We start from the raw sequence: 20,318 nt of genomic DNA on the forward strand, positions 1-20,318 counted from the left end.
TAGCTGATGGATTCAATTTGGATAAATGTGAGGTATTACATTTTGGTAAAGTGCATAAAGGCAGGACTTGTACATTTAAGGATAGGTCCTGGATAGTATTGTCAAACAGACAGACCTTGGGGTTCACACACATAATTCTTTTAAAGTTGCATCCCAGGGAGCCAGGGTGGTTAAGAAGGCATTTAGCATGATTGCCTTCATTGCTCAGACCACTGAAAATAGGAGTCAGGTCATCATATTGAGGGTGTACAGAATGTTGGTGACGCCACTTCTGGAATCCTATGTATAGTTCTAGCTGCACTACTATAGGGAGGATATTATTAAGTTGGTTAGGGTTCAGAAAAGATTTACCAGAATGTCACTGGGACTGGAGGATTTGCGTTATAAATGAGAGGATAGATAGGCTGGGGCTCCTTTCACTAGAGTGTAGGAGGTTGAAGGGTGACCTTATCGAAGTTTATAAAATCACAAAGGGCATAGATAAGGTGAATAGCAAAAGTGTTTTCCCTAGGGTGGGCGAGTTTAAAACTATGGGCATATTTTTAAGGTGAGACGGGAAAGATTTTAAAGAAACCTAAACAGCAACTTTTTCACCCCGTGGGTGATTCATGTGGGCAATGAGCTGCCAGAGAAAGTGGAATATGCAGATACAGTTAGAACATTTAAAAGACATTTGGACAGGTATATGAATAGGAAAGTTTTAGAGGGTTATGGGCTAAATGCAGGCAAGTGGGTCCAGTTCAGTTTGGGAAACTTGATTGCCTTGAATGAGTTGGACCAAAGGGTCTGTTTCCATGCTGTATGACTCAATGACATCATTTCAATAAGTTATGAGCTAACAAAGTGGAAGAATTTTTTGGGCTTCACTGCCAATTTTGAATTTTTAACATGATCAAATCGTATTTCTAAGGTAAAATCCTGGTTTATCTTCATTTCTTTGTCAAATATGACCTCAATAACTTGAACAATAAAAACATAACTGATTAGTTGAATGAACCAATTTCCTCCAAGTTTATAATAGTTGTATCACACATTTCTTGTATGAGTAAGCAATGGCCTTCAAATTAGATCATACGAGTATTAGCTTACAAGTGGAGTACATACAAACAAAGTTGCTTTTTGAAAATAAAGTCTGTATTTATTTTGAACAGGTAAGTGTACCCTTTAAAATAGTTCACAAAAAAATTCTGAAGCCAAATCTCCACAAATATTTGAACAGCATTCGATCTAATAGATGAAAAAAAATTTCCCTAGCTTCATACTCTTGTCCATCACACTTCAAATATATAAATTATTTAGGTGAATTTCTGTACTATACTCAAAGTATTAAGAAAGAAGGTAGGACTAGCATTTTACAAAACAAATGAAAAAATTAGATTCAAGCCAAATGCAGCTCCTCAATTAACCGTACCACAACAAACCTAGAGTTTATGCTCTCAATTCACATTATTCCTTGGACAATATCAACTAGTTTTTTTTGCCACAAACTTTAGAATCTTAAAAGGGACACACTCTACATGTGCGCAGTAGAATAATATATTGTGCTTTAGATGGTGCAATATTCCTGCCTCTAAAGCAGCACGAGTGAATATAACCATTAGTGATTTGTATTTTATAAAAGTTATATTTTGTTAACATATACTTTAGGCGTAAAATTCACTCTGGACTCTTCGGATTATGTGAGAATTTATTTAATCTTGTAGTGTGAAAACCACAAGAGCCTTTTCAAAAGAACATTTAGAAGCTCTTTAAGAATGAGGGCTTATGCTTTATGTTTCTTGAGCATCGACCTTAATATTTGCATTCACAGAATACAAAACAAGACCATCAAGGAAATTGCACCGAGTGATAAAAGCACTTTGCATATACTGATTTTATTATACTCACAGGACAAAGCCTGCAATCGAAATTTTATAGCAATACACTTCCGCTGTGATCAATACTGTCTCAACTCTTGAGCAGCACATACTTTAATTTCTGGATGAAAGTCTAGCTTTTTAATATTGATTTTGCAAATATAATTTTTAAACCGAGCTTTAGGCATTCCCCCACTCAAAAATCCAAAAGACAATGAATGTCCATTTGAAAAAATACAAGCAATTCCACACATTCAATAATAAATGTTTACTCAGCATCATCAAAGCAAATTATCAGGAGGGATGTGCATGCTCATGTGTGGAAAGCTCAAACATTTGACATTTTTATGCTGCATAACAAGTTTTTGAACCTATAGTTGCAATTAAAAGGAATGCTTAGCATGAGCCTTAATACCAGTCATACAGATATCACTGGTGGCTACACAGAGTACTTCAAACCCTTCCTTCTGGGGGCACGCAGTTTGTCCAAAAGGCAGTATTACCAGCAGCAAGAGAAACTGCAGTAGCATTAGGGTATACAGCCCCTAAAGCCAGCTCCATCAACTGATTAAATCTTCCAAATTAACTCCACTTTGCTGTCCAAAGATTTTTAGTACCAGAAAATCTGACTAAAATATACTCAATGACTGAGCACTAACAACACTATGCAGTATAGATTTTCCAAAGCTTCACAATCCTCTGAAGAAATTTCTTGTCATCTCAATCTTAAGTGGCGACTCCTTTATCATGAGGCTATTGGCTGAGTTTTACCAGCTCCTAATGCAGTCCCACAAGGGGGATATTTCCCAGCAGCGGCTTAGGAAACATAATAACGGTCACCATTCTGAGGTGAGCAGCTGATTTATGTAAACCAAAGTCCCTATTATTGGTAATTTCTCAGGGCTTTTGTTACTTAGAGAGTGGCAGTGTCACCCACTGTCACATGGGAAGGCCATCAGCTTCATGGAAGGGACCTCCCTGTATCAGCCCGAGGAATGAAAATCTGAGCTGGAGGCTATAATTCCTAATGAGGACAGCTGAGGAAGCAAAGGTAGCCGCACAGCCTCAATAGGAATTTACAGTAGTTTTCTTTTCAATCAGAGGAGCCTGTATGCTTGTCTACAGTTCAATATTTTATTTGTTATTGCTTTTTGATCAGCAATCCCCACTTCTTCCAGTGGAACTGAGGATGCTTCAGGGTTACTGGACCTTTGATGACTCTGGTACCATTAGAAGCCTGCTCGCCATCTAGACAGAATCACAAGTAAAATCGTCAACGTCTTCTGTATTGACAATTGCGCGTTTGGATATTAAATCGGTCCTAACATTGGTGTCCCAAATCCATGGTTAACTGTAGGTTATGAATCTTAGACTGTCTAACCAGGGGAGATAACCTCTCAGTATCTGCCCTGTCAAGCCCTCTAAGAATTTTATACATTATAATAGAATTACTTTTCATCCCAGGAATGAAACCATGCATGTCCCTTGCGTCTTGGTAAGTGTATCCTTCCTTAGGCTAAGAAACCAAACACGTGCAAATTGCGTTAATTCACCAAAGTTCTGCATATTTTCAACATGAGCTCCATCAATGCTATGGAGACCTGGCACCATTTTGCAAGGACACATTGTGCCCCGGGTGCAGGAAGCATACTCTGAGCACTAAACTGGTGTCCTACCACCCAAATTGGTTGTTGTGGTGTCAGGATATTTAATCAGGAACACACAGGTGCGACAACTAACTTGTAAGCCACATTACAAACAGCAAGCACTGAACTACAAAATAAGCCTCGTGTTTGCTTTGCAGAAAAATGCCACTCAAGTTGCAGATAATTATGAAGAATAATAATTGCAAATTGTCTGCAAGTACTGTGGAATGCCAGTGGAGGTATTAGGGATCGTTTCTTGATTTTCTAGGGAGCGTGATCATAAAACAACAGAAGAATAGTTGACAAGATCATCAGAAGGTTGTTACGGCTAGGTTGTTGTCAAGAAAGCAAGATCTGGATGACATCCTTGCCAGAATCGAGAATAACAGAACAATCAGGTGCCAAATCAAACATCCTGACTCAAAATTGGATGCAGCTCATTTGTATCTGGATGACTTACTGCGTTGATGCCTACTTTATACTGATCTCCAAGTAAGCTGCATTGCCAAGTCATTGGGCTACATCTATAGCCGCTGCTCTTTTTCTGTCTCCCTCTCTCTGACTGGTTAATAGGAAATTAGGAATGGAAAATTGATGTGGGAAAAACAAATATCCTGCGGTCACACACTGGCAGTCGATTCATCTGCATGTGTTTTAGGAGTTTAGAAGGGGAGTAAGGCAGGAACGTACAACCATAATCAATATTCTTGGTGACATTGGATGCCACAAGTTCTGTACAGTCAGTACAAAGATGCAGAGAGTATTTTTCTTTATCGGGCTCAGAAGAAGCAAGCATTCTCATCATCTGCCAGTTCTTTACTGTTTTCTCCTGTTGTGTGCCATCTTGCCTACAAGAGAGATGTCAGACTGTCAGTGATTGTGGAATGCAGTGGTTGGGTAAAGTGCAAGGTGTAGTAGAATAGCTGTGGCTGTGTGGAGGTAGAGAGATGGTTAGATGGCAGCATTAAGGATCTGAGCAAGAGGTAGACTGATTATCTGAATATTATATTTTAGTAATTGGGCTGTGGTGTATTAAACAGTATGTAAGATTGGTGCTGTGGGTGGATGTCATCATGGGAAGATGACTCCGGTGACATGCTGACATATGTTCAAAAGGTTATGAGATAGCTTTTGACTTTTCTGACAAGTTCTCAGGTCCAGATTCTCAACAGTTGATCTTTCCAGCCAGGTGAGGATGTTCCTTAGCCGGTCTTCTCTTGTCTACCTTCATCATTAATTTGTTCAGTACAACAGCGATCACCTGGAAATGTCTGCGCTTTCTGGCACTCCATTTCCAGGTTTTATATTGCAGTAACATAACTCTGTCCTTGTAGAGGGATAATCTGCTTTCAAGATTACTGGCTTGGTTGCATCATGTGCTAGAGATTACTGGAGTTTTTTGTGAAGCGCATTCAGAAACCAATACACTTTGGAAGAGCTTCTGATTTCTTCATACAGTGCTTGTTACTCCATTCAAAATATCATCTCTTCTCCCAACTGGCTTTTATTTATAATTACCTCGACACTCGTAAAAACAAAACGCAAATGAAATGTAATTATATACTTTTAATAGTTATTTTTTCATCACATGTTCAAGTGTTATGCCACATCTCTGGAGCAAGTGGAACATGAACCAACCTGAAACACGATCAGTGCTCCAAAGACCCTTTCAAAGAATTTTTTTTGAAAAGTATAAGGAGATGTTCAAGATATTTTTAATCAAACTGTACAGACACGCTATGACACATCTGAAAGGTGGGACTTTAACCTGAATCTCCTGGTTCACAGGTAGGGACACTATCACTACACAAGAAATATACATTTTAGTACAATTAAATAATTAATTCCCACACCTGTATGCACAGTTATCGTTAACTCCTAGGTACTTAGTTTTTATTAACAGAATTAAATATTAACATCAAGTATGGTGAACCCAGAGTAATGCAGCAGCTAGGAAGGATGTCCAGCCTTATGTTGCAATAATATGGGAGCACCAAACTTGTGCTACCCACCTTCAACAATACAAGTGCAAGCAAGATGCTAATTACGACTCCCACACTAAAACAAGGGTCAAATTTTGAGCTCTCTATTTCATGCTTTAACCCTCTTGCAATAAAGGCGAACAAAATATTTGCATTCCTAACTAAGTAATGGGTTGCCCTACCTGATGTTAACAAAGTGACTTGTGTACAAGGACACCCAAAATTCCTGTATATTCCAACATGTACTCATATTTTTAGAAAACAATTCTTCCTGCCAAAGTGGATAATTTTGACACTTATCTGCATTTTGCTCCATCTACCACTTTAACAATTCTATAACAGTTAACTAATAGCACTCTTCCATCCTGAAAATGACCCTGTGCTTTTTACTGCTTTTATCCATTTGAGAATTGGTTAACAATCTACGCAAATATATCACCTACTAATCCACAGCCACTAATCTTGTGTTTCCTTCTGTTTTCACAGGGAAAGAGCCTGTTGCTCTGAAATCAATCTAATACATATCATGAATACATAGTTGTTTAGATTTGAAAAGTAAGCTAGCACAATAGCGATGTATTTATTGAGGCACTTCTTAAAAGTTATACACATCCATTACTCTGGTTGGACATCAGAGTTGGAACAGTAATGAGCTAACATCTTATTTGCACAAGAACTTAGTTTGAATTTTCAAAATGTTGCCCAACGTCACTATGTCACAAATGGGCACATATGCTACAGCCTTAAACCACAATTAAATTAGAAACTACACTTGATTCTTGGAAATGCAAGACATAACATTTAAAGACTGGAACTGTAGATTGAAGTCGTTTCATAATGTGATATGGGATGCTTCTGGAAGCGAAAATACATTTATAACAAAAGAAGGAGAAACAAATAACAATTGGGAACTCAAACTATTTTGTTACAAAAGAGTATGCAAATAAAATTAAACAAGTGCAGTGACAGAAACGCCTCAAGAAACATCCTCTTATTTGAACAAATCTATTGAAGAATAATGTTTATATATTTCTGAAAGTGATGGCCTCTCTTGGTTTTGGCTAATTATAATTGTGGGAATTGTGGAGTAAGCATGCATGGTGAAAAGAAATCAAAATTAATTTTGGCTGCAAAATAATTAAAAGGCGACCACAATTTGGCATGAATGCTGTGTGGTTATCTTCCATATTTGGAGATGTAGAAAGATTACTGTACAGGATGAGGATTCTTAGCCCATCACAGCCATGTGAGCTTTCTGCAAGATCAGTTCAGCCAGTTCCACTCCACCACCTATCCCTGTGGAGCAAAATTTCTCTTCAGACATTTATCCATATCCCTTTGGAAAGCCGTACTTGCCTTCTTGTCATTCACCCTACATCAACGTTCCCGAATTATAAATTTTAAAACAGAGAGAGTGAAGGAAAGAAATTATGAAAAGCCAATTTCAAAGCAGCTAACTTTGGCAATAAAAATTATCATGCATCTACATGTGCCACCATGAAGTAGCTCTGAGAATCTGAGTAACATTACCATGGGAAACCAATGCAGTGAAGATCTACCAGATAACAAATGATAAAGGATTTGCAGAATTACTGCACAATTGGTTACTACTGTGTGTCCTGGATCAATGCTCCCCAAACTGCTTCCAACTGTGATGTGATTTTCAAGCCTTGATCATTTGGGCGGGTGGGGTGGGAGGACTTAACACAGTAGGGATCTGTCACAGCAGGAATATAGCAGTTACAAGTTAATTGGAGCAGGAATTATTGTCTCAGATCTCAGGATCCCAAAATTTAACTTGCAACCCAACTTGGAATCCTGCCCCACTTTGGGAATCCCTGCCCTAAATGAATGCCAAAATTAGGAGTTTAGGGTCATGTAACCTTTCAGGCAAGCATTGTGTACGTCAAGGGATAGTAAAGGTAGCAAAACTATTCATTTTTATCTCCATCATATTCATTGATTAGAAAAAGCTGCCATTATACGTCCTCTCTGTAGTCTAGTTTGATTAGAGAGGAGCTAACCCTGAGGTTAACCATTTTCAAACAAACCAATAATATGGTGAAGTATCAGTTGTTGAATAACTGCAGCATTCAAAGGCTGTTTCCACGACCTTGTGGAAAAGTTTGGTTTTCTTCCTATAACCTAGATATGGAAAAAATCATACTACCTGAAGAGTTATTTTTAAAAATATTTTTATTCCTCACAGAAACCAACGGGGAGAAATGTTCATGGTAATAAAAAGAAAACAGAACCTGACTTCATTTAAAATTGAAATATGTTAATATGCATTAGCATAAAAGAAAAACACTGATGATTTGCATCTCGTAACTTATGGCAGCAAGCGCCTTATGATCCATCAAGGACATTGTGCATACAAGAAACTTACTACTGCAGCACATGTGACTAGGATGGAGGGTGGCCCAAATACTCAAGAGCTCATTAACTGTCAGAGTGCTGTTCTTAATTGATGCAACTTTGCTGTAGAATCAAGGAAAAAAAAACACTCCTACGCACAATGGCCTAATTACAAGAGCCATTACCATTGACTTCTGGTGAAAAATAAGTACTGCTCCCTCATATTTCAAGATAGGAAACTATTGCTTGAAAATCCCTGTCTTAAAAAGCATGTAACAGTAGCCAACACCCAAGACCAGAAAAAATGCGTACGAAAAGTAACTTCAGACCCAGGGGCAGCTTGTTGCATAGGATGTCAAGAAAATACTTTTCTCAACAGTAATAGATTGTTTCTCTTTATGGTACATTAATGAATCAATTCTCATGAAGGGAATAAAGACTTTGAATTATTTTGCAGCTTTATTTCTGGGACTGAAGTACTTACACTTTTTATTGCTTCATACACAGCCCTGAAAGCAGGCTGCTTTCCATCATGGTAGACGCCACGATTTCCATGAAGAACAAAGATTCCTTCATCCTCTGCTGCTTTGCAGTTGCTGCCATACATACAGTGGTCAGGTCGATAATTCCACTGACATGGAAAAATAAACAGGCTTTCTGTAATAGAGAAAAAGTATTAAATATATAACAAGGTTCAGTACTAATGATAATTTCCTAAACTAGACTTTAATTTTAAATTCAACATAAATGGATCTTTAAAAGCTTCGAAACCTTAAACAAAATTCCATGACAATTTCTCAGTCAAGAAGTCTATTTCTTAAACAAGAAACCTTCTCTGTTCTCTGTAAAGCTACTCTCACAGGGAGATCTCAGATGTTAACTAACCAAATAGAATAATGTCAGTGTACATCAAGGATGATGTGTAACTTTGAGAGCGGTAGTGTTCCCACATACCGTTTCCTTTGCCCATCGTACTGGCAGAAGTCCTGAATGTGGGAGGCGTAAAGACAATTTGCTGTAATACATTTTGTAGGTGGCACACAATGCAGACAAAGTACTGGAATTAATGCTTAAATTGGGGCAGGTAGTAGCTGCTAATAAATTGGGCTTTGTTCTGGATATTGTCAAGCTTCTTGATGATTATTGGAGCTACAATTATCCAGGCACTTAAACATATTTAATCACGTTCTTGCCTTGTAGATGATAGAAATGCATTGTAAAGTCAGATGATGAGTTGATCGTTGCAAAATAGTCAACTTCTGATTTGGTGTGGTAGCCACAACATTCTTGCAGCCTAACATGTTAAAAACATATGGCCATGCGAATCATCCCAGATGTTAACATCGCTATACCCCAATGATGATAATGCTTTTGAATGTCAAGGGTAAGCAGTTTGATTTTGTGTTGAAGATGATTGTTGCCTGCCAGCAACATTGACTTGCCATTTATCAGCCCACGGAAGTAAATAACTCCATTGAAGAAAAGCAATGAATACACAGAACAGCAGAGGATGCAGGGTTTCAAAATGGATTATTGCATCATACATGCAGGAACAGTTAGACATCTAACAAGTGGGATTTAAAAATGAAAAAAGAAAGACATAAGGAACTTTTAAATAATTATCACTCAAGGTAGGTGAGGAGCAGGGGGAGAAAAGAGAAGTGAGAAGAGGGCAACGATATCACACTGGAGGCCAAAAAGAGTGGAGTGCAACAGTGTCACATACAGAGACAGGATGACGTACATATGGAGAAGTGATGCCAAGTGCACAGAGATGAGGTGGGGAAGGCCACCAAGCCAAGAGAGATGAAGTGAGGCAGCCAGTATAAAGAAAGAAACAAAAAAGAAGAGAGTGATAAATAAAATGGCAAGAAAGCAAGTGAAAACAAAAAGAAGCAATAAAATTGTACCTGGGTTCTGATGGAAAATAATATTGAGTAAATCTTGGTCTCCCCAAGTAATGTTGAGCTTGTATTTCTTGAAGAGAGGCAAAAGTAAATCTTCCCATTTCAGCCGGGCATTTGTCATATCATTCTACAGGATACAAAAATTGTGAACATGAAACTCACTTCAGTAATTTGATGTATGAACAATTGACAGAGATCTATTAATATTTTTAATGAGCAACAGGTAATGAAAACTGATATTTTAAAAATAAAATGGCCAGGCTCTTAACAACAATTCATCACACTCAAAATATCCAATTCCAAACATGACTCGACTGTTACCAATTTGCCAAATGAAAACTTACTTGCAACTATCGATTAGTTTGGGCCGAAGAATAATTGCAGGCTTTAAGTACCAGATCTCACTACATTTCATCAAGTACACCAGACACAAAAATGGCAACACAGGAAGTCTTCATTTAGCACTGTTAGATTTTAATGTCAGTTCATTTACTGGAACTGAAACTTCACTGAACATTGCAGATTAGTTTTAACATTGATTTCTGTACCTGACCTGAATGACACTTTCTTGGCACAACCACTCCCAATGCTAAGTCACTGTCTGAGGTGCACAGCAGGGAGCTCCTTCCCAGCTGGTCCCAGATTACACAGTGGTTCTGCTGCTCCCCAAAGCCTCCTGGCTGAATGGTAATGAACAGTAGTACCTCACAGCCAGCCAAGAGCAACCACCCCAATGAGCAATAGTGAGCTTTCCCAAAATAATGCCACCAGGCAGTGGCCATAACATGGCCGGGAGCAGGTGACAGCCTCAGCACGCAGCCCAGAGAAAGATAAGCAAATACGCTTGGACACAGACCCTAGAAAGCAGCACCTCTGGTTTCACTCTTAGAGGATCCACTACAGGAGGTACAAAGTTAAACCTAATATAAAATAAAATTTGTTTTAGTTCTTTCATTTATCAATGTAGGATTTAACCAAAATACTGCATTATATCTGTACTCTGTCAGTTGTAATGATTTAATCATTGTTTTTCTGCTGAGGAACACCCTGCAAGACCCAACTTCAGTGTTAACATCGATGGATAGAGGAATCAATGCTTCATTGAAGGTCATTTCACTTAAAAATTTTGATTTTCAGGAATACAAGACAATTTTAAGTGAGAACATCTTGTCTAATTCTGTTAAAAATGATTCAGAATGTCTGTACAGCATTGCGCAATGTGGACAGTCAAAGAAAATCACATGTTGAGAGAAAACAACCATAAGGAGAGATTAAAGAGACATACCGAGAGAAAAAAGTGAGGACTGACATTAAATATCGCAAAAAGGAGATGAGGTAACCATACTTATGAGGGAGACAGGATATTAGTCGTAGAAAAACAGGGACACATATCAGACAAGAACAGCCTGCATGTGGGTATAAATAAAGGACAATAAGGGATCAACCACACTTCTGGGTGTAGTCTACAGGCTCCCCCACAATCATGGGAAGTGAAGGAAGCAATGTGCTGATGAAATAGAGAATATAGCATAGAAAAGCATACAGGAATCTCAAATACATTGATATAAATTGAGAAGAGATAGGCAAAGGGAATAAAGAGAATGGAGTTTCTACATGTACAAAGTACTTCATAAACTGATTAACATATTCAAGTTATTCATATTTATATAAACATGGAATTAATGAATACAATTTAAATATACAGTTCAGTATAATGTTTAAACATGGCTATATTGCTGTTTTGCTTTTGCTGCATCTGGGCGTCACACTCATGCTCAAGTGTTAGGATCATAAAATGAGGTCACACTGAAAAATACTTTGATAAGTAATACATTGCCGAGACTCTATGAATGAATAAGGAAACAATTGGAGGGTTACGACAAAGCCATGCATTACTTGCATGATTATGTTTAATTATGCTAATGACACCCTAGAAACACTTTCTGCACATGCGCAGCTAGATCAGGGCCAATAATGCCATTGACAGCAATATCCCAGGCAGCTGCCTGCATTAAATGAGCAAGTCGGTTTTACAATAATGTATTTGGAAAGTATACGACCGCATCACTGCTGGGCTTTATGAATTTTGTTTTCCTCTTTGGTGATGGTAGGAACGGTATAAGCGGCTACGTAGATACTAGAGGGCAAATGCTAAAGTAGTACACAAAGAGACTACGGTGAAATAAGGAAGGCAGAGAGGAACTAAGAAATTAAGCCATCAATGAACGTAAAACAAAATAGTAAGATATTTTACAAGCACATCAATAAACAGGCTGGATCTGATAAGAATAGGTCTATTAATGGACAGACATAACACCATAGATAACACTAAAGAGATGGCAGAATTGTTTTTCTTCAGTCTTTACTAAAGAACTAGAATTGGTGGATAAGAGTTGAGAAATAGATAAATGTATTTACAATAAAAACAAGTGAGCATATTGTGCACTTTGAACCTTTCATGACTTTTCAGCAGTCACAAAAAGCACTATACAAATGAAGTCTTTTTAAAAAAAATTATGGAGTAGTAACAGTTTATGTGGATTTACAACTTTTTTGATCAGGTGCCCCAAAATAAACTTGATTGATAAAAGGTCAGAGAATATGGTATCAGAAACAAATACCAGAAGGCACTGCCAGCTGGCTAACAGAATGAGTGTATAGATCGTGAGTATGAAATAATTATTCAGATAGACAGAAGGTGGGACCCATAAGGATCAATACTGGGACTATTGTTCACAATTCATAATAACAATTTGGACTTTGAAATTAAAAACAGATCAGCCTAGAAATTCCAAAAGAAGAGATAGTGTTTCAGCAGCGCAAATTTGAATTTCGCATTCAGATTATGTGAAAGTCTCAATGCAGCTGACTCCATGAAAAGTGCCTGGTAATTTCAAATTTCTTTGGAGCAATTAGCTGCTGGAACTGTCTGGAACTCTCCGAAGGGGCCCCCAACTCTGGGGATAGAGACGGAGACTTCTGGAGTGTTGATACTCACACAAGCTCAACTGTTAATCAGGAAAAGTACTAGAGGCTTAGAATCTGATCTAACTCTTGGGCAGAGTAAGAAACTGAACCCCCAACTCACAACTGACCCCACCCAACTACACCAACTCCCTCATTACCTACAAAGCCTGCTGGACCAATCCTACCCTTCTCAACCTTTTCCAACCACAAATCTGTCACTGCTGAACCCAACCCCCTTACCCATTTGTTACCCTGCCCTCCCAACCTATTATCCATCTGCCACCCTGCCCACCTCCCACTTACCTCCACTCAATAGTTTTTGAAGTGGCTACACAACAATTAAACCTCAACATACAGCACTTACTGCTGATGAGGAGAGGAGTGTGCGTCATTTCCGTGCCAACTCTCTCCGTTGTTAGCTCCGAGCATTCCTGGATTAGTTTCCGCAGTTTTGTAAAAGAACCACATTGGCTAGGAAAATCAATGACAAAGCTGATCAAAATATGCTTTTTTGTCCTAATCAGAATTGGAAGCAAGTTTTCCAGTTCAGTGGGCGACTATCCAAATTTGTGGATGATACCAGACTTGTAGCCAGGGAAGGGGTGGTGGAGGGACACATTAATACACTTGCCAGATGGGCAAATAAATTACAAATGAGGTTCAACACAGATAAATGTGAGGCGACACATTTAGATGCAACACTAGGGGTCACTTATTACTGGAAAGGTGATAATTTAGGTGGAGTACAAGAACAAACCAAAATTGGAGGTATGATGGACAATGAAGAAGGTTACCTAAGATTACAAAGAGATCTCGATCAAATAGGTCAATGGGCTGAGGACTAGCAGATGGAATTTAATTTGGATAAATGAGAGGTATTGCATTTTGGCAAAACAAACAAGAACAGGACTTATTCAATTAAAAGTAGGGCTTTGGGTAGTGCTGTAGAACAGAGACCTAGGGATTCATATACACAATATTTTGAAGTTTGCGTCACAGGTAGACAGGTTGGTTAAGAAAGCGTTTAGCACGCTTGTCCTCATTGCTCAGATCTTTGAGTTTAGAGTTGGAACGTCATGTTGAGGTTATACGGAATGCTGGTGAGTGCTCTTCTGGAGTAGTGTACGCAGTGTCGTTCGCTTAGTTATGGGAAGGATATTGTTAAGCTGGAGAGTGTTCAGAAAAGATTTACCAGGATGATGCTGGGAATGGAGGGTTTGACTTACAAGGAGAGGCCGGATAGGCTGGGACATTTTTCACTGGAGTGTAGCAGTAACTTCATAGAGGTTTAGAAAAGGTATCTTTTCCCTAGGGTTGGGAATTCCAAGATTAGGGGACATATTTTCAAAGGTCAGAGGAGAAGGATTTAAAAACAAAGACGTAAGGAGCAACTTTGGTTGGTGTGTGGAATGAATTTTCAGAGAAAGTGGTGGTTACGGGTACAGTTACAATGTTTAGAAGACATTAGACAATTATACAAATAAGAAATGTTTGGAGGGATATGGGGTAAGTGCAGACAGGTGGATTAGTTTAGTTTAGGATTATGGTTGGCATGGACTGGTTGGACCGAAGGATCGGTTTCCATGTTGTATGACTCTATGGCTCTAAGTGGCCTCAGAGTACAGATGCATCAATCATTGAAAGCTGCACAAATTAGCCATGGCATATAACTGTTTGTAACAAAAATGAAACCAAGCACTAATGTTTTATTACTAAAGAAATGGAATTAGAAGAAAGTACTCTGTGCTAAACAGATGTAGAAGCTTTGTTCTACTTAAGAATAAAATGCTGTTCTGGCTGATGTATTGTGAAAAGTACATAGGGGCACTGGATAACATACAGAGAAGATCTACAAGAATGATAACATAGATCTGATGAATTTCTGCACGAAAGAAATGAAAGTCTAGGTCACATTTCTCTTGGAGAAAAGCGTGTATTTAAAAATTTATGTTTTGTGAAAAGAATGGATATCAGGAAAACGTTTCCTCTTGTGAGCAAAAGAACTAGAAGCCATCCATACAAGATAGGTCCCACATAATCAAATAGGAAATTAAGTAGAGATTTCTTTACCCAAAGAATGTTAAGAACATGAAACTCACTTCCACTGTTTGATGCAGTTTAAGTGGAAGTGTGAGTTTGCTGAATGGAACAATGCCACTTGGCTTATCAAGTCTACGCGAGCTCTCTGTCACACAATCCAGAAATTGAAGGGTACAGACAATTGCAATTATAAAGTTAGAAAGGGCAGCACAGTGGCTCAGCAAGTTAGCACAACTGCCTCACAGTGCCAGGGACCCAGGTTCGACTGAACCTTTGGGCGACTGTCTGTGCGGAGGTTGCAGTCTCCCTGTGTCCACATGGGTTTCCGCTGGGCACACCGGTTTCCTCCCAAATTCCAAAAGATCTGCAGGTTAGGTGGACTAGTCATGCTAATTTGGCCATAGTGCCCATGGGCGTGTGTGTTGGGTGGATTAGTAATGGGACATACAGGATTACAGGGAATAAGATTAGGGGGAATGAGTCTGGGCAGGATGCTCTGAGAGTCGGTACAGCCCAATGGGCTGAACAGCCTGCTTCCACAATACTAGGATTTTATGATGACAGGAGGCTTGAGTGGTTAGTGTTGCGAAGTTGGGTAGAGTATCTGATGTTTGTTAAATAATTGGGGCGGGGGGGGGCAAGTGTGTATAGTCCCTTTAAAAGATGATGTACTTTTTTTTAAAAGGCTTGGAGATTTAAAAAAATTCTGCAGGCAGCAGCAGATGCACAGAGTTCTTGAAATTGAAACACTGCATCAAAAGGTTATACTATTAGTAGGCATTTTACCAAGACAACAGGTATTTGAATTTAGCCAATTATTTAAACCAGGACCTAGATACCAAAACCCAATTAAATTTAAATATGATTTTGACAACCTAGGACCAGTCCTGTTGTAAGGAATTGATAGGTCATCAAGTGTATAAAAGAAGAGGTTATTTGAAATTGGGGTGAGAGCAAACTGCCACCTGAAGAGAAACTCACTAGCTATCACTGAAATCTCTCAGCTCTCAGTAAGCAGCAACATCTAAATAAACGTACTATGGCACTCTTAGCTAAGATTCCTAGCACAAGAATTCGAAGGAAGGCATTCCTGACAGGAGGACAGCAGAGAAAGCAAAGAACATTCCAGAAGACTTATCCTGACTGTAATTTCAAAAAAATTGTTTTTTATTTACTTCATTTATATTAGTAGGACTTATATCTATTGGAACAGCATACTACTAGAATTTTGTTTTATTTGGGAATAGTTAATAGTTAAGGGGGAATTGTTCAGTTTGTTAGTAGTTCTGTTAATTTGTTAACTGCTACAGTTAGGTAAATAAATTGTTAATTGTTGATTATAGAGTGACTGTCAGAGTTCATTTCATTTTAACCTCCCCTTTATAACAGATTGGGAGGTGACAGGAAGGGGAGACCACTTTTCACACTTCCTTTAACAGATTATAAGGCAAAGCAAACACACACACCAATCTATTCTATCTCATTCCTCCCTCCTTTCACCCTGCCCATTCACCACTCCACAATCCTTCCAGCCAGGGTAACTTTATTGAGCTCTCTTTACCTTCCACTGTCCTTTTTCTCCAACACCGCCTTCACACTCCACCAGCAAACATTATCAGCACACCTGTCTCTTGACTTTCATTCACCAACATACAGCAGTTAAGGTTCAAAGCAACACCACTGAATAAAGCTCAGAAATGTACCACTTTGTTTTTTGGGTGGGGAGAGGCAGGGTAAAATGTCAAAACAGCACTTGGACAGCCCCCTCGTACTCTCAGAAGTTGAAATGTTTTCCATCTGCTGGAGTTGGGAAAATGTACACGTAACATTTTACTGAAATAAAAAAGGTTCTAAGTATTTTTAGCCACGTGTCATTGTTTTTCATTGAACAAATGTGATCAAAACAGCTGACAGACAAAGCCTACGCATTGTCATGCATTGATTCAGGTGGTGAGAATTAACTTGGTATATGTAATTGTATGTATAAATCAAAGCTTATAAAGTGCACTCAGACTGGTTTCCAGGCTCTATCCTTCACTGCTTGCCTCTTTGGCACAGAACTGAAGCAAACATAGGTCAGTAAGCACAAGGATGACAGAAGAGTAGGACTTCATGCAGATCAGAAGTTTTCAAATGAGCTGAAGTTTACAAAGGGTGGATTATGGGAGATAAGTGTGGGAAGAGTTACGAACGGACACAAGATCAGCCCGTGGGTAAACTCAATGCAGAAGTTTAAAACAGTGGCCAGTATGAGTGATTGAATTCTTGAACAGATGAAGATCTGCAGCAAGGGCTAAGTAGTTGGAAGCTTGAAAGTGTTATTTTAAATGATTCAGCATCTGTTGAAATAAAACTAATGTAGCCAAGAAAAATAATCCAATGAAAGCTGTAGTTAGTTTCACCATCTTAATAAGCAACCAATTTGTCTCCAAGTGTTTCAGTTGGAAAACAAAAATTTGAAACTATGCAATGTAACATATGAAATATCATTTAGGGGGTTTAGCTCTATGTTTAAATTGCCCATCTTCCATAATGTTTTAGTGATGCCAAAGACTGTCTAATAGCACCACCAGCTGGTCAAAGTAACTACTAATATTCAACCTCCAGAATACAGACTTTAGAAACCTTTGTAATTAAATTATAATTAGAGATTGTTGTCATTAACTAAAATATCTGCTACAAGGTTCTTTAATCTTATCATTAAATTTGATTATTCTGCTCCAAACTATTGATATTAACTGATGCTTATTTAACAAGTCTGCTGTTTAATGACTGAAACCATTTCCACAGTTGCTTTCAACACTCTAGAATAAAGCAAGAAATAGCAGGGATGGTAATAACTTAGGTGCCCCATTTTGGTCATTATCTTGTGACTGCAGTTAAGAAATGTGCACAGGAACAGGACCATTGTCCTTGGAAAGTCAAATAAATCCCTCCTCCACCACCAACACTCTAGCACATTCATTCACCTTTTTCATTTAAAAAAAACCTTTAACAACACAACAGATACTTGTCCCATAAAACTTTACAATATTAGTTAGCAGCTTCAAAAGAAAGAATTAATATGATTTTAGACTAAACACTCATAATCAGATTAGAAATATATATTTCCAGTTACACTTGGTCTGGCAATTGGATTGGTATTTTATTATTCTATTATATAATTAAACATTTATTAATCTAAATTAAAAACAATTTTATTTAATAGTGGATTAATTAACAGTAATTAACTGAAGGAATTCTACATTTATTCACTTCCCATCTTTTCAAGAGATCAAACAAACCATAATGTACATATAATTTTACCACAGTTCAATACATGAGCAAAAAAATTCCAGACCACACTTACCTTAAAGTATTTTTTCCGGATACGGGACATGTTCATTAACATAACGCCAGAATTGATTCCAGTCTTTCCATAGTATGGATGTCTGGCAAAACGGTTGTACCAGCCAATTCGTGGCTCCTCATGTTCTGGCGCCATTCCAGCAATCTGAGTATGATTGAAATCCTCAAGAAATGCCCATATATCGTCCACAGGACGCAAAAAAAGAATGTCCGTGTCTACGTAGAGCAAAGAATCCACTTCCTTGAGGATCAACTAAAATGAAACGATAGGCATCAGGAAGAATACAAAGTACATACTGCTCAATCAGCTTAGTGCAGATATGCGCGAAATACAGACTGCTCAAAATACCTCTGTTTGCTAATAGTTCCATTCAGCACAAATCACAACCCTGATTCAGGGTTTTCTACCTCTATAGAAAGCATTTTGAAGTTAAAATGAATGTACAACAATAACAGTCCCATGACAGATAAGCAATAATACTGAAAGCCAGTTTCCTTGGCATGTGCCTTGTTTTGGAACTCTTAATTTTAAAAGATTTTCATCCTCTGGCACTCATTGTTCCTCAGTGTGCCCACCAGATGGGGATCTCGGTTTATCAGTTTTGCTAAGAAACAAATCAAAGCTTAGCTCTGATGCAACACCACACCCTTTCAATTAATTGGTGTAAATCACTGAATTTTCCCAATTAGCATAATCTAAAATGTATTTTCTGATGTCCCTCAGTCCTCCATTTGTTCCTTCAGACCGCATTTTAAGTTGGTGGTCTGAGACAGCCACAAAGCTGTCTTTTTATAGATATCTTCTACTGGAGATATTTTGTTTCTTTTAAATGCATAAAAATATTTGGGAGCATGTGCATCAATGCCAGCACACTATTTCAGGGCTAACTAAGTAACACAGTATGAGGCTAAGATTTTGTGAAAATATCCAACATTATGTGTAGTCTTAACAAATTGACAAATATTTGGCACATTTTCATAAATCCTGAAGCTATCAGTTTTGGTTGGCACAATCAAAGGTTCCCTCACGACAAAACATGCTAAAGAGGGCTAGCTCTCCATATTTAAGTGATGTCACTCAATACAATGCAAGTGGTGTTGACTGGGTTGGCCAGTCTTGCAAATACTGTTCAGTTGTCAGCAGGTAGAACAGACATCACAGCTTTTAGCAACACTATTTAGAAAGTCTTTTATCAGGTAAGTGTCACTGAGCAATGTCAACCAGTTTGACTCAACCTATTACAATGGAATATCCTTTATTTCAGTGATATATCAATTTGGCAATCTGTGCTATCTTCTACCCTGAAGTTGATTAATGCTAAACTGGCTCTTGAGCATGACAGATCAAGTCCCTGATCTGTGTTTTACCTTACTGAGCTCACATAGTGCTCAGCATTGGCTGATGCACAAGTGCTAGTGACAGCATTGGTGAAATTTGTATTTGTTTTATTTAATTTCATGCTTGTTGTGAAGTTCTAAATTCTGCAGAGCAGTCAAGTCCCAGACAAGCGGATGAAGAATGCAAGTTAAATATGGGAAACATAATACTGACAAGTTCCATTGTGCAGACTTTTTCTGCCTTTATAATATATGCCTTTTTTTGGAGTGGGGATGATGAGGAGGAGAAAAGATGGGCAGAGGACAAGGTGGGTGCTGCATGTGGTAGGAATCACATGTAGGCAGATAGAAAGCCTCAACAAGACATCAGTAGTTGTCTTCGCAAAATAGACATCTACCATGGCCACCAACAATGGTTAAATTTGCCTGGCTCTCAGAGATGTCTTTGTGTACGAGAGGACAATTTTTTAATTTCTGCAAACACAAACTATGACAGATAATCATTAGTAATGAGGGAAATAAGAAAACAACTGGCATTATTAAAACATATTTTCACAGAATGTGGGTTCTACTGTTCAGGCGGGCATAGGAGTTGCGGGTTTAGAAGGCGCTGTTGAAAGGGAATGGGCAAGTTGCTGCAATGCATCTTGTTGAGATGGCACAGACTGTTGCCATTGAGTACTGATGTTGAAACCATCACAGAAGCCAACCTTCCAACCCTGGACTCCATTTACACGGAACCAGTTCTGTAAACACCACAAGCTTCCTATTAAAATTCTGTTTCTTCAAATCAAATATTATTTTAATCATCCTTAGTATTCTTTCTTATGAAGTGCAGTGGCACATTTTCGACAGTGAAAGTTCTGTGTAGTTCTG

The 20,318-nt window shown here is 38.3% G+C and overlaps 1 protein-coding gene across 3 annotated transcripts in view; it reads right to left on the reverse strand.

Annotated features, from left to right (window-relative positions):
• The window catches only part of gxylt1b (glucoside xylosyltransferase 1b), a 128,111-nt gene that overhangs the window by 15,030 nt on the left and 92,763 nt on the right, over positions 1 to 20,318 (reverse strand). For all 3 annotated transcript variants that reach the window (XM_048608005.1, XM_048608003.1, XM_048608002.1), the window contains 3 exons: positions 18,106 to 18,357; positions 9,753 to 9,876; positions 8,327 to 8,499 (listed from right to left, as the gene is read on the reverse strand). In XM_048608005.1, coding sequence (XP_048463962.1) covers positions 8,327 to 8,499; positions 9,753 to 9,876; positions 18,106 to 18,357 — 549 coding nt within the window. The remainder of the gene's footprint in view (positions 1 to 8,326; positions 8,500 to 9,752; positions 9,877 to 18,105; positions 18,358 to 20,318) is intronic.

Source organism: Rhincodon typus, chromosome 18, assembly GCF_021869965.1.
Source record: "Rhincodon typus isolate 14 chromosome 18, sRhiTyp1.1, whole genome shotgun sequence".
NCBI classification, from domain to species: Eukaryota; Metazoa; Chordata; class Chondrichthyes; order Orectolobiformes; family Rhincodontidae; genus Rhincodon; species Rhincodon typus.